The sequence below is a fragment of the Schistocerca piceifrons genome, chromosome 10 (genome assembly GCF_021461385.2).
Source record: "Schistocerca piceifrons isolate TAMUIC-IGC-003096 chromosome 10, iqSchPice1.1, whole genome shotgun sequence".
NCBI classification, from domain to species: Eukaryota; Metazoa; Arthropoda; class Insecta; order Orthoptera; family Acrididae; genus Schistocerca; species Schistocerca piceifrons.
In genome coordinates this window covers 23588854-23604407 of record NC_060147.1, presented here as the reverse complement: position 1 = coordinate 23604407, position 15554 = coordinate 23588854, and the positions used below count along the sequence as shown (strand labels likewise).

Genomic DNA, 15554 nt, shown 5'->3' with positions numbered 1-15554 from the left:
ACGTTTCACCAGGCAACGCTGGTCAACTGCTGTTTGTGTATGAGAAACTTTCCTCATGTCAGCACGTTTTAGGTGCCGCCACCGGCGCCAACATTGTGTGGATGCTCTGAAAAGCTAATCATTTGCATATCACAGCATCTTCCTCCTGTCGGTTAAATTTCGCGTCTGTAGCACGTCATCTTCGTGGCTTAGTAATTTTAATGGCGAGTAGTGTATTATAAGAAGGGCCGTACCTTCGACAGACTTTTTTCCTCCAGATGTTGCATGGGGGCTTAATTAAATATTAATGCAAATACTTTTATTTATTTTTTTTTTTTGTCGCTGTTTGTCCGATTACGAAGTCTCGTAAACGGTTGGCCCTGACTAGTTTTAGTACGCAATCTGACTGCATAGAATAACAACAAAGAAAGGAATGAAATTTTCCGTTAACACAATTAATTAATGAAGTCCCCAGGAGCTATAAAACCAAAGCAACAACAAAGCACAAGTGTAGTTGTTCTGTGTGTGGGAGTGTGGTTCAACGTACACATCTGGCACGGTTCTTCTTCAATAAGACAAGAAATTTTAAATATCATTTATACTGAAGTAATTAAAAAAAAATACTATAATTGCGCAAGAAAACCAGAATTACACTCTAATACAAGAACACAAGCCAGATGCTTTGTTGACTGAACCTGTAATGACGCATAATTTAAGACATGGAAATAATGAAAAAAAAAAGGGAATATTTTAGCTTCATATATATTGACGAAAAGTTCTCTGATCATTGCAATATCTCCATTCGAACATCATCTGCTGTCTAGCCCATCAAACAACTGCATAAAACATGGAACAAGCACTCCCTACTACAACATATCAACACCGACTCACTACTACCACATCTCGATAAGCACTCTCCACCACGACTTCTCGACAACAACTCTTCACTACATCTCAGCAAGCACTCACTACTAAGAGTTCTCAACAAGCACTGCCAGTGGAGGCGGCGGAATAATACTCTTTGGCGCAATCTCTGGCGCTGTGGCTCAGTGTAGCCACCTTTCAATGTTTGCACTTCGGACCTGTAGGCTCTACCCACTGCAGGTGCTGCGGAGTGAAGGTGCGCAGGTTTAGCCCTCCCGGTGGGACGTGTTTGCGGCCTTGAATGGCTGGAGTTCTCCGTGTCCCAGAAAGCCGCCTCCTGTTACTTAACCCACCAGCGGCGACCTTGCTGCTCACTACTCCTCCTCCTATCCCTGCGGACTGAGGCGGAACTTTCCGAGGCTTTGCGGCGAGTCTTGGCTGCGTCATTCCCAGCGCGCTGCGCTAGCCGCGAAAGCGCCGCGTGTTACGTGCGTGCTGCCGCCAGCCCGTCTACATCCACTCTCTGCGAACCACCCAAGTGCGTGGCAGAAGGCACTTCCCGTCCCATCAGAGTGTTGTGAGGTCACCGTTGCTGCATTTCAGTCGACACGAAAACACACGTACTGAAGAGCCAAAGATTTCCGGAAAGCTTTTGACACCGTTCCTCACAAGCGACTTGTAATCAAGCTGCGGGCCTATGGGGTATCGTCTCAGTTGTGCGACTGGATTCGTGATTTCCTGTCAGGAAGGTCGCAGTTCGTAGTAACAGACGGCAAATCGAGTAAAACTGAAGTGATATCAGGTGTTCCCCAGGGAAGCGTCCTGGGACCTCTTCTGTTCCTGATCTATATAAATGACCTGGGTGACAATCTGAGCAGTTCTCTTAGGTTGTTTGCAGATGCTGTAATTTACCGTCTAGTAAGGTCATCCGAAGACCAGTATCAGTTGCAAAGCGATTTAGAAAAGATTGCTGTATGGTGTGGCAGGTGGCAGTTGACGCTAAATAACGAAAAGTGTGAGGTGATCCACACGAGTTCCAAAAGAAATCCGTTGGAATTAGATTACTAGATAAATAGTACAATTCTCAAGGCTGTCAATTCAACTAAGTATCTGGGTGTTAAAATCACGAACAACTTCAGTTGGAAAGACCACATAGATAATATTGTGGAGAATGCGAGCCAAAGGTTGCGTTTCATTGGTAGGACACTTAGAAGATGCAACAAGTCCACTAAAGAGACAGCTTACACTACACTCGTTCGTCCTCTGTTAGAATATTGCTGCGCGGTGTGGGATCCTTACCAGGTGGGATTGACGGAGGACATCGAAAGGTTGCAAAAAAGGGCAGCTCGTTTTGTATTATCGCGTATTAGGGCAGAGAGTGTGGCAGATATGATACGCCAGTTGGGATGGAAGTCATTAAAGCAAAGACGTTTTTCGTCGCGGCGAGGTCTATTTACGAAATTTCACTCACCAACTTTCTCTTCCGAATGCGAAAATATTTTGTTGAGCCCAACCTACATAGGTAGGAATGATCATCAAAATAAAATAAGAGAAATCAGAGCTTGAACAGAAAGGTTTAGGTGTTCGTTTTTCCCGCGCGCTCTTCGGGAGTGGGATGGTAGAGAGATACTATGATTGTGCTTCGATGAACCCTCTGCCAAGCACTTAAATGTGAGTTGCAGAGTAATGATGTAGATGTAGAAACTGGTACACCTGCCTAATATCGTGTAGGGCCCCCGCGAACAAGCAGAAGTGCCGCAACACGACGTGGCATGGACTCGACTAATGTCTGAAGTAGTGCTGGAGGGAATTGTCACCAAAAATCCTGCTCGGAAGTCCATAAATCCGTAAGAGTACCAGGGGGTGGAGATCTCTTCTGAAGAGGACGTTGCAAGGCATCCCAGATATGCCCAATAACGTCCATGTCTGGTAAGTCTGGTGGCCAGCTGAAGCTTTAAACTCAGAAGACTGTCCCTGAAGCCACTCTGTAGCAAGTATGGACGTGTGGGGTGTCGCATTGCACAATGGACATGACTGGATGCAGGTGATCAGACAGGATGTTTACGTACGTTCACCTGTCAGTCGTATCTAGACGTATCAGGGGTCCCATATCACTCCAACTGCACACGCCCCACACCATTACAGAGCCTCTGCCAGCTTGAACAGTCCCCTGCTGACATGCGGGGCCCATGGATTCATGAGGTTGTCTCGATATCCGTACACGTCGATCCGCTCGATACAATATGAAACGAGTCTCATCCGCCCAGGCAACGTGTTTCCAGTCATCAACAGTCCAACGTCGGTGTTGACGGCCTAGACGAGGCGTAAAGCTTTGTGTCGTGCAGTCAGCAAGAGTGCACGAGTGGTCCTTTGGCTCCGAAAGCCCATATCGATGATGTTTCGTAGAATGGTTCGCACGCTGACACTTGTTGATGGCCCAGCATTGAAATCTGCAGCAGTTTGGGTCACGCTGAACGATTGTCTTCAGTCGTCGTTGGTCCCGTTCTTGCGGGATTTGATGTTTTAGCAGATTCCTGATATTAACGGTACACTCGTGAAATGGTCGCACGGGAAAATCCCCACCTCATCGCTACCTCGGAGATGCTGTGTCCCATTGCTCGTGCTCCGACTGTAACACCACGTTCAAACTCGAATCTTGATAACCTGCCGTTGTAGCAGCAGTAGCTGATTTAACAAGCGTACCAGACACTTGTCTTATAGCTGCAGCGCCGTGTTCTGCCTATTTATATATCTGCATATGAATATTCTTGTGAGTTTGACTTCCGCTGGCCATAGAATTGCCCAGACGTGGACATTATTAAGCATATCTGGGATGCCTTGCAACATGTCTTCCAGAAGAGATCTCCACCCCCTTGTACTGTTACGGATTTATGGACAGTCCTGCAGGATTCATGGTGTCAGTCCCCTCCAACACCACTTCACACACATGTCTAGTCCATGCCACGTCGTGTTGCGGCACTTCTGCGTGGTCGCGGGGGCCCTACTCGATATTAGGTAGGTGTACCAGTTTCATTGGCTCTTCAGTGTATTTGCTCGCCGGCCGAAGTGGCCGTGCGGTTCTAGGCGCTGCAGTCTGGAACCGCGAGACCGCTACGGTCGCAGGTTCGAATCCTACCTCGGGCATGGATGTGTGTGATGTCCTTAGGTTAGTTAGGTTTAACTAGTTCTAAGTTCTAGGGGACTAATGACCTCAGAAGTTGAGTCCCATAGTGCTCAGAGCCATTTGAGCCATTTGTATTTGCTCAATGCTCTGGTATGTAGACCTTGTGCCCTGTGTGTCACATTCGTAGCAACTGTTGAAATTAGGAAGTCGAAGCGAGGGTTAATTCTTCCATTTCTAAATTTCGTAGAGGTTCTAATTTCTGTCTTTTCTTCACTTTTTTTAATGTGTTGTTCGTGTACCAAGTCGTGGTCTTGGCGCCTTAATTTTAACATTGTAAGACAGAAGATATGTTGGATAAAACATATGTGTAGAACAACACTTCAGAATGAGTAAGCGTTGGAATTGTGAAAGAGGCAATTGAATGGGTTTTGTGAGCAGTGTATGGTCTGAAACTGAAAGAAATCGATCGTAAAAAATAAGAGAAGTACTGCAAATGTGTACTGTGTAAGGCAGTTCGTAACGTTCCTGAAAGCTGTCCAACACCACGCATATTTTACAATTAGTTCCATCTGTGTAAGATGGCTATTTTTTTTAAGATGTTATTGGATTTGTAAGGGGAAATGATATATTTGAAGAATTGTGGTCAGAGGAACAGTCGGTAGGCAACAGTATCTTTGACTGTGACGACATTGTGGAGTCGTAGAATCTTTGTCACTCGGTAGCGAATAGCTGCGGTGTGCAGCAGGCGGGGTTTCGTTGAGTGAACAGTGTAATGCATGGATACCCTCTTGGAACTACGAGAGTTGCAGATGTACTACGAGGAGGAATGACGACTCAGAACAGTGGTTGTATAGCATACGGACATAAAAAAGGTTCTGAAATGAACAACGAGGTATTATTTGACGAGGTAAAAAGCTTTTTTTAATTTTGTAGAAATGGTTCAAATGCCTCTAAGCACTATGGCACTTAACATCTGAGGTCATCAGTCCCCTAGACTTAGAACTACTTAAACCTAACTAACCTAAGGACATCTCACACATCCATGCCGGAGGCAGGATTCGAAGCTGCGACCTTAGCAGCAGCGCGGTTCCGGGCTGAATAATTTTGTAGACTTCTATTGTTGGTCCACTGCACCCTCGTCGTAGTCGAATTTTTGATAATTGTTCTATTGATTGATCTTCTGAGTTAATTTACTGTACCATGGAAGTTATTGAATTAAATGAATTTTCACATTAGAGTGTGTAACTGTTTTCTTTGATCAGTTCCTTCCTAACCGAAATTTCATTACTTAAAGGTTGAGTCATGTGTTTCATTGGAGTTGTCTGTCAAGACTATGGACCCAGTTCCCCTTTACGAACTGTAGTTAGTTTCTAGCAGTATTGTTTTTAGCTGCTGTGGAGTTTTGCTGTGTTGCTGTTTCTGCCAATACTTCATTTTGCAGGTGCGATTCATAATACGTGTTTATTTCGTTTCCTTTGTGCAGTGTAGGTCCTGCCAGTTTATTCTACCAGGGCCATATGTTCGTGCAGAAATTTTCGTGTATTTCGGGTTACATTGTTATACAGGTCGACATTACATTTTTTTAATATACTGTTACGGTTTTTTCAAACAGTTCGCACTGACCAGATTTACTGATGGTGAAATTATTCTTTTGCTTATTTATTTGCTTATGAATGAGATCGGTTTTCACTTACATAGGATTCTATTGAATTTTATGTAAGTGGTGTGGCTTTGAACTCAGTAGCACACTTGATTCACTTGGCTCTGAGCACTGTGGGACTTCTGAGGTCATCAGTCCCCTAGACTTAGAACTACTTACACCGAACTAACCTAAGAACATCACACACATCCATGCCCGAGGCAGGAGTCGAACCTGCGACCGTAGCAGCAGCGCAGTTCCAGACTGTAGCGCCTAGAACCGCTCGGCCACACCGGCCGGCTCAGTAGGACATTTAGGTTCTCAGTTCACATTCCCAGTTTTGTATTTACGACACACACACACACACACACACACACACACACACACACACACACACACACAAGTAAAGGCCACTCACTTACGCCTGTCATTCTGCTTAAGTACTGTTGCCTGCAACCTATAGAAATGTATGTACATGACACGTTTTTCATCATTTCAAATGAATCGTAATTTTGGGATCGAGCGGCCCAAACTTTCAGAAACGGTGTCGGGTGCGTTTGTTTGTTTGTTTGTTTGTTTGTTTGTTTGCAGGTCTTAATTCGCTCTCCTAACAGACGTGTTTTCCGTTTGTTTCAGGTGCCGCTTCCGACGGATTGTGACGTCACGCGCCGGGAGCTTCATACGTCACGCAAGTCGTCATTGCCGTTCGCTGGCCCGCTCGGGATTTAGAGTGTGTTGTGATAACAAGCGTGGTTTAGTAGGCCACCTGACAACGATCAGAGCGTCAGATTTAGTCAAAGTGCATTCCAGCTTTAGACGCGGTGACGTCTTAAAAGAATGTGGCACTGAGCGACAGTCTGAGATAGCGCGTTGACTCATCAACACGGTGACCTTGTTAATAACCTGCTGCTGACGCGAAGCAAGATCCTCCCGATAGTCGGCCAGACCTTGGCCTATCTGTCGGCCCGCTATCGATAGAAATAATCGAGACGGCAACTGATAGAAGTTATCGGGTTGTGGAATGCAGATAATCTCTTGCACGTGGGCCACGGGAAAGTTGAGTCGGTGACAGAGAGACACGGTCTTGCGTCGTGATAAGCCCATTGGTGGCTCGCCAGCGAACTGCGTCTTCCGCAGTCTCAGAGCGAGGGTTCCCCGTCTGCCGGCAGCGTTGTCGCGCAGTCTCTCACGACGAAGTGAACAGTGCAACGGTGTTCTGTAGTGATACCCTGTGGCGCTAGTGGCAGTCCCGTCGAGAACGCGAGGGAAGACTTCATCACTACGGCGTTTGGCGCTCAGGAAATGGATCGCGCTTGCGGTCAGAGGGCGCAGCAGGGGTGTCGCGTGTAGGGTGGGGTAGTGAGCCGGTGCCTTCGTCGCTACAGCGAGTGCTCGCGGACCTGTGACATGGCGGCGGGCGTGCTGTGCGCCGCGGCGCTACTGCTCGTGACGTCGACGGGCGCGTTCAGCTTCCTGAACGACCAGGAGGCGCTGCTGGCGGTGGAGCTCGCAGAGAGCGACTACGTCGACATGTGCCCCGACCACGCCAACGCCACGTGGGCCTGGCTGCTGAATCCTTCCCGCCACAACCTCAAGCTCAAGGTAGGTGCCCCGTCCACTCTGGTATTGACTAAACTAGCCTTTTCCCCGCAGCTCTGCCCACCTATGCGTCAGCACATACATTGAACACCCCTCCGTCCCCCTCTTGTGTCCATTTTTTTCCACCACACCGTACCCTTTTACCATACCCTCTTTCCCCTCCCTCTTTCCATCTTCTAACAACCCTACCACAACAAAGGTCAAATGATTGTGGTGTTGCTCACGCTGCTAAATACTGCATTTTCGGGCAACAACAAAGTTATTATGTGGCAGGTGTCATTAGAGCACAGTTAATAGTCATTTCATGAAATAATGAATAAACTAGGCACTCATCTTTTCGTGTTTCCCCCGCTGGTCTCGTTGTGAAATCATGGCTCAATCGTCGAAAATCTAGGTCGTGATGATTCCCAGCTCGGATGCAAAGAGGCCCAGGTTTTATTCTGCTATATTCAAAAGTTTTATAGATGTCTTTCACAAACCATTCTTGAAGATTACACTTTTGCAGGACAATGGTGATGTAAAAAAGTAATCAGCACTCCGAATTTAAGTCACACTTCTTTTTTATTACTTTTGTGCAATATCACGTAACACACAAAACATCACTTCACAATACAAAGCATACTTGAAAACATCTTCGTTACTGTTAAAGTTCACAATCTATAAGCTGACTACAATATGCGTCTTTACAACATGACGTCCAAGACTTGACTTTTTCAAGGTCTGATTCTAACTACTAAGTAATAATCGCTTACGCGCCCAAGAATTAGAGTTACAAGTACGTCAAAGATCATGGTGACAAAAGAAACAATACACATAAGAATAATATCATTGCAACATAAATATATCGATGTATCAAAGTATCTCTACATTAATGAAATCAAATCTGAATGTTGTCTCAGAAATATGTCAAATACTTAACAGAAAAACAGTAGAATATTGCTGGTATCGAGAGGTTCAGGTGAGTTGAGGTGCCGTAATGGTTACGTAATTCAAGTACCATTACAATCTCCACCTCTTCCTTTTCCATCTGTCCACTTTAACCATCCTCTTGTTGCCCAAAGTTGATTTTTTTTAATGTTTGGACTAAGTTAGTAACTTGTGCAGCCGATCACCATTTCACAGCAGTTGCCACACTGAGATAGTGAAACACTGCAGCGAGTGACAGGGACTTTCCAATTTAAACAAACAGTTCTGTTAATAATGAAAATAGTCATCTTTTTTTGTTACTCTTCCTTGTTCTGTATTGATGGCTCGTTGCTCAATTACTTCCGGTGGTTTATGTATATATATATATATATATATATATATATATATATATATATATATATATATATATATATATAATTGTCTGCAGGATCATCGGGTTGATGTTTCAATAATAATGTGAAATTTGGTGGACTTTCTTCAGAGTTACACATATATTCAGTCATTCCACTTCCCAATATAACTCAATAAAAAACACACAACTCATTCTCCATCCTCGCTCTTCAGACTCGTTCAACTAACTGGACAAAAGAACAAATACTTACCTCTAACAACATGTAGCAAAAAAACTATTATATATCGATCTATTTATACAAAACAATCCTTGGAACATGCCTTTCATAAATAAGATGTAACTGTCTGTCTTTTTTGAGAAGTCCATAATCATCATTGTAATTACATTATGTATTTATAAATGTTGACATTCAAACAGTTTCACATAATGATGTAGTAGTGGATTTTTTTGTTTTTGCATATTCAGTGTGATATCGTTCACTTCAAAGGATACAAGATTGTGTAGTCCATTTACCTCACTATAATCAGTTTTATGACGCCACTACCTCTACACCTTCCACCTGCCTCATGCATCTCCCGCTCCTCCCCTCTTTCTCTGTCCATTTCCTCCTCCCCTTGCTCTGCCAATTGCTCGTCTATCCATCTCAACCTGTTGGTAGCTCCTGCAACGTAGTTCAGTAAAGAAGGCTGATACTACAACATGCATATCACATAGGGTAGCTTGTATGTGGGGGCCCAGAAAATTTTCTTGCCCCCTGACTTGAATGCTGCCTTGCAAAACAGGTTGATTTGACATGTCAGTACTGTTCCCACATAACATACGTCATCAAGGGCAGCGTATATGGCAGGACTTGAAAACCCATTTTTGGCCTTGTTTCAACTTCTCGTGCAGTTAAGAGGTTATAAACCCCACAGTGCTGGCACTCAAGATGTCTGCTGTTTCTGTGCCAAATCTGCATGAAATAGAGCCAACGTTTTGAGAGGAGATCCCAGACATACTCTTACACTCTGCTTTATATATGCGTAACTGATTGTCTCGAATAACAACATAAAATTGAGTATGAGGGCTGTGAAATGTCAATCTTTCTCTTTCTAAAAGACATTAGTTTTAAGTCCAGAAAATGTGATGGACACAAGTTTCTTATGGAAAGAAAGGATATTGTCACCTAGAGCTATATTTTTGCAGATTCCCTGTGACTAATAGGAACAAAACTTTGGTTTGCCAAAACCATACAAACTAATATCTTTGCCATGACTCCAAGGAAAATGGTGGTTTATAATTGCCTACATTCATTTTTTTGTAGCGAATATTTGTTTTGGAGGTAGTGATGGAGACTGTAACAGCTGCAAATACATGGTGTTTCAGGAGGAATGGTCAGAATTCAAGGATAGGACAGGGGCAGTCATTCGAAGTAAAAAAAAAAAAGGGTCCAGTAAACATGGGCATATCTCAAGAGGTAGAGCACTTGATCATCGTCTATAACGTGAAAAAAATTTCTTCTACTGCAAGCTCTTTGCTTTCCCTGTTTTATGAGGAGGCAGTATGAACAAAACGAAAAAAAAAGTCCAGTAAACATTAGGTCTAAAATGACTGTCTCAAGAACTATGAGCACTTGTTCCGTACGAATCATGTCGGCGACTTGAAAGTTCTCGTGCACAGAATCTCATAAATAAATCAGCCTTCATATGTGACACTGCACAGTAACGATTAATTTTGTAACTTTGTCAATTTTCTCACTGAAAGATTCTACGAGACCAAACAGGACGCAAATTCGTCAGCGACGACAGTTTGCTTTACACAGGCGAAACAATTTTACACTTCTTAGAGCATTTTACGAGTATTTTTGATCTTGGAGTACTCTTACGTTTTCACAATGAAATATGTAGTACATGCGTCTATAAAATTTGAGCATTTTGATAAAGTTTTTGTACTCCACATATATTAGCGTTCCTGGCTCTTTCCACAGTTCAAGTAAAAAAGTTTAATTTTTTGTAGCGTAAGCTTTCTTCGCAACAACTTGGAGTAATTTTGTTTTAGAAACTGATGGATGATATTTTAAACTAGAGAAAGAGGGTATGGTGTTTATTTCGGAATGTATACTAACAGTTGAAATTGCCACTAACTGGCAAAGTTGTTAGACGGTGAAATGACCCAGAACCGTCTATTTACGTGACAACGACTTCAATTACTGTGCGAAGCGGTGTGTCAGTCTGGATTTTATCAGTGCTACTGTGCGTTGCGCCCTACCCCCCCCTCCCCACCGCCCTACCCCCCCCTCCCCACCGCCCTACCCCCCCCTCCCCACCGCCCTACACCCCCCTCCCCACCGCCCTACCCCCCCCCCCTCCCCACCGCCCTACCCCCCCCCTCCCCACCGCCCTCCCCCCCCCCTCCCCACCGCCCTACCCCCCCCCCTCCCCACCGCCCTACACCCCCCCCTCCCCACCGCCCTACACCCCCCCCTCCCCACCGCCCTACACCCCCCCCTCCCCACCGCCCTACACCCCCCCCTCCCCACCGCCCCCTACCCCCTCCCCTCCCCACCGCCCTCTCCCCCCTCCCCTCCCCACCGCCCTCTCCCCCCTCCCCTCCCCACCGCCCTCTCCCCCCTCCCCTCCCCACCGCCCTCTCCCCTCCCCTCCCCTCCCCACCGCCCTCTCCCCTCTGCCCTCCCCTCCCCTCCCCACCGCCCTCTGCCCTCCCCTCCCCTCCCCACCGCCCTCTGCCCTCCCCCTACACGTACGTACAATCTTTAGCACTGATGAAGTTTGGTGTATCCATTGGAGTTGGAAAGCAATTAAGTTTTATCTGTGAGAGTGGGTTTTATACTTCTATGTAAGTTTTAGCGCATGTCCTTAGTCCCTGTGTGTCCTCCACCCTAGTGCTTCTACGGTGGAAGTTTTAATGTGTTGCAGAGTGGCTGGCTTCTCCTTTTTATTCTCGTGGTCGGCCAGCCACTGTAATCTGCTTTCTTGTTTTACTCTCTTCTGTTTCTAGCGTCTCTGTTGTCTTCTTGTCCCCTTTTGTTCCTTTTAGTATTCGTTGCCTCTCTTTCGTTCTTGTGGTTTTACTTTCTTTCCGTTTTGTGCTATATGTCTCGTACGTTTTATTCTCACACTTGTGGCATCGTTTTATCGAGAACAAGGGGCCGATGACCTCGTAGTTTGGTCCCTTCCCTTCTCTTTTAAACCAACCAACCATTCTACCATCGTGCGACATTTGCATACAATGGGGGGAAAGTCCAAAAATAGGATATCCGGGGTTATAGCATGCTCTACGCCAAAATCACAATGTTCCAATGTGTGTGAAATCTTGTGGCACTTAACTGCTAAGGTCATCAGTCCCTAAGCTTACACACTACTCAAGCTAAATTATCCTAAGGACAAACACACACACACACACACACACACACACACACACACACACCCATGCCAGAGGGAGGACTCGAACCTCCGCCGGGACCAGCCGCACAGTCCATGACTGCAGCGCCTGAGACCGCTCAGCTAATCCCGCACGGCCCAAAATAACAGTAATCAGCGGGTGGCCAATGTGCATATTTTCTTGCTAGTCATCAATTGGCTCGTGAACAACAACGATCGTTCCTATCCTGTACCGTTACTGGTGAAGAGAAATGAGCCCAAACAAAGCAGCAACTCCCCATACACCTGCGCGCACCCAAAAAAGACAATGTTATGCATCTTATGGAATAGCGACCATGTAGTGTACCACCAATTGCTTCTCCGAGGTATAACCATCACAGCGGTTCTAGGCGCTTCATTCCGGAACCGCGCTGCTGCTACGGTCGCAGGTTCAAATCGTGCCTCGGGCATGGATGTGTGTGATGTCCTTAGGTTAGTTAGGTTTAAGTTGTTCTACGAGGTGCATTCAAGTTCTAAGGCCTCCGTTTTTTTTTTCTCCAGCCTGGAAAGAGAGAGAAACATGTGCATTGTTTTAAAATGAGTGCGCGTTCATTGTCAATACGTCCCAGAGTTGGCAGCACCGTACGGCAGATGGAATTTTACCGCCAGTGGCGAGAATGAGAACTGTTTTAAATACTTAAAGTGGCGACGTTTTTCTTACTTGGACAGTGTGCAATCATTCCTTTTCTGAATTTGCGTGGTGTGAAACCAATTGAAATTCATCGACAGTTGAAGCAGACATGTGGTGATGGAGTTATGGATGTGTCGAAAGTGCGTTCATGTGTGCGACAGTTTAATGAAGGCAGAACATCGTGTGACAACAAACCGAAACAACCTTGGGCTCGCACAAGCCGGTCTGACGACACGATCGAGAAAGTGGAGAGAATTGTTTTGGGTGATCACCGAATGACTGTTGATCAGATCGCCTCCAGAGTTTGCATTCCTTTGGGTTCTGTGCACACAATCCTGCATGACGACCTGAAAATGCGAAAAGTGTCATCCAGGTGGGTGCCACGAATGCTGACGGACGACCACACAGCTGCCCGTGTGGCATGTTGCCGAGCAATGCCGACGCGCAACGACAGCATGAATGGGACTTTCTTTTCATCGGTTGTGACAATGGATGAGACGTGGATGCCATTTTTCAATCCAGAAACAAAGCGCCAGTCAGCACAATGGAAGCACACAGATTCACCGCCACCAAAAAAATTTCGGGTAACCGCCAGTGCTGAAAAAATTGTGTCTATGTTCTGGGACAGCGAGGGCGTAATCCTTACCCATTGCGTTCCAAAGGGCACTACGGTAACAGGTGCATCCTACGAAAATGTTTTGAAGAACAAATTCCTTCCTGCACTGCAACAAAAACGTCCGGGAAGGGCTGCACGTGTGTTGTTTCACCAAGATAATGCACCCAAACATCGAGCTAACGTTACGCAACAGTTTCTTCGTGATAGCAACTTTGAAGTGATTCCTCATGCTCCCTACTCACCTGACCTGGCTCCTAGTGACTTTTGGCTATTTCCAACAATGAAAGACTGTCTCCGTGGCCGCACATTCACCAGCCGTGCTGCTATTGCCTCAGCGATTTTCCAGTGGTCAAAACAGACTCCTAAAGAATCCTTCGCCGCTACCATGGAATCATGGCGTCAGTGTTGTGAAAAATGTGTACGTCTGCAGGGCGATTACGTCGAGAAGTAACTCCAGTCCATCGATTTCGGGTGAGTAGTTAATTAGAAAAGAAACCGCAGGCCTTAGAACTTGAATGCACCTCGTTAAGTCTAGGGGACTGATGACCTCAGACGTTATGTCCCACTGTGCTTAAAGCCATTTGAACCATTTGTAACAATCTCTGCTGACATTTATTGCGAACAACTAAGACGTCTCGCAGACGCAATACGAGAACGAGACGGGGAACACTGCGTTAACTAACGCTATTCCATGATAACGCCCGCCCGCGTTTTGCTAGACTGACAAAAAACACAATACAGGAGATGGGCAGTCGCTCTGCACCCACCGGATTCGCCTGATCTTGCGTCCTCAATTTTCACCTTTTCCGTTCTCTATTAAACAGCCTTCAAGGATCTGCGCTCGGAACATGACTCGACGTGTTCTTCCACTCAAAACTGTCATTGCTACAGTCGCGCAGTCGAAAAGTTGCACTAGCGTTGGCAGACTGTTGCAGATAGTGGAGAATATGTTGTTCGTGACTAAAGCCTCTGTTGTGTTTATTAAACTGTAAGTAGGTTCAAATGGCTGTGAGCACTATGGAACTTAACTTCTGAGGTCATCAGTCCCCTAGAACTTAGAACTACTTAAACCTAACTAACCTAAGGACAACACACACATCTATGCACGAGGCAGGATTCGAACCTGCGACCGTAGCGGTCTCGCGTTTCCAGACTAGCGCTTAGAACCGCTCTGCCACTCCGGCCGGCAAACTGTAAGTAGACTGTTTAGGTTTTTATGTTGGTAACGCCACGTAGCGCTCTGTATGAAAATCACTGGCTGTGCTGTGTGCAGTCTGTGGCTGGTCTGCATTGTTGTTCGCTATTGTAGTGTTGGGCAGTTGGATGTGAACAGCGCGTAGCGTTTCGCAGTTGGAGGTGAGCCACCAGCAGTGGTGGATGTGGAGGGAGGAGAGAGAGAGAGAGAGAGAGAGAGAGAGAGAGAGAGAGAGAGAGAGAGAGAGAGAGAGAGATATGGCGGAGTTTTGAGGGGGTTACTATAAGAGGACGATCTGGACGTGTGTCCGCCAGAAAAAGGAAATTCGTAAAGATGAAGGTTTTATATATATGACTTGTCAACATGATTAAGGTAAATACATTGTTATCTATCAAAATCTTTCATTTGCTAACTCTGCCTATCAGTAGTTTGAATCTTTTATTTAGCTGGCGGTATTGGCGCTCGCTGTATTCCAGTAGTTCGAGTAACGAAAATTTTTGTGAGGTAAGCGATTCATGAAAAGTATAGGTTATTGTTAGTCAGGGCCATTCTTTTGTAGGGATTATTCAAAATCAGATTGCGTTGCGCTAAAAATATTGTGTGTCAGTTTAGTAATGATCAGAATAAGTAAAGAGAGAAATGTCTGAGTACGTTCAGTTTTGCTCAACTGTTTGAAAATCAAATAACGTAAGAGGTTTACTAACACAGTCATTCATATTTTTCCAAAGGGGATATTTCAAAACTTACGGAGAAACTCTACGAACTCATGCGCCTTACAAAATCGCGCAATAATAATTCTTGGTTTTCTATCGCAGTGGAGAGAGTATCGAACATCCACTGCAATGCTATCTATAACGCAGGTCGTTGGGCTGGGTTAGCCCTGAACTGGGTTCAGTGACTCGCCGTTGCCCCTCCGTCCAAGATCAACTAACCTGGCACTGCCGTATAACTGACGCATTCATTCATACATCCAGGCGTATGCGGCTGCATTAGCACCTGCCGCTGATGCCTGCGGAGTAGCCTAGCTCTCCAACACTGTCGCCTAACCAGCAAGATGCGAGCGTACGGCGTATCAGGAGAGATTCCTAGACTGAGGTGACTCTGGCGAACACAGCACAGTAAGTCGTTCCTAACGTGAGAGACATATCTCCATATTTAAAAAGTACACTGACGGAAAAGATCGCAGCAAAAATAATTAATTTAGAGTTA

The 15554-nt window shown here is 45.6% G+C and overlaps 1 protein-coding gene across 1 annotated transcript in view; it reads left to right on the top strand.

Moving 5' to 3' along the window:
- Window positions 1-15554, top strand: part of LOC124718918 (angiotensin-converting enzyme-related protein-like) — a 371244-nt gene that overhangs the window by 105156 nt on the left and 250534 nt on the right. Inside the window, exon 2 of the mRNA XM_047244572.1 lies at window positions 6243-7208. Within this exon, the coding sequence (XP_047100528.1) occupies window positions 7014-7208 (195 nt within the window). The 5' untranslated portion in view covers window positions 6243-7013. The remainder of the gene's footprint in view (window positions 1-6242; window positions 7209-15554) is intronic.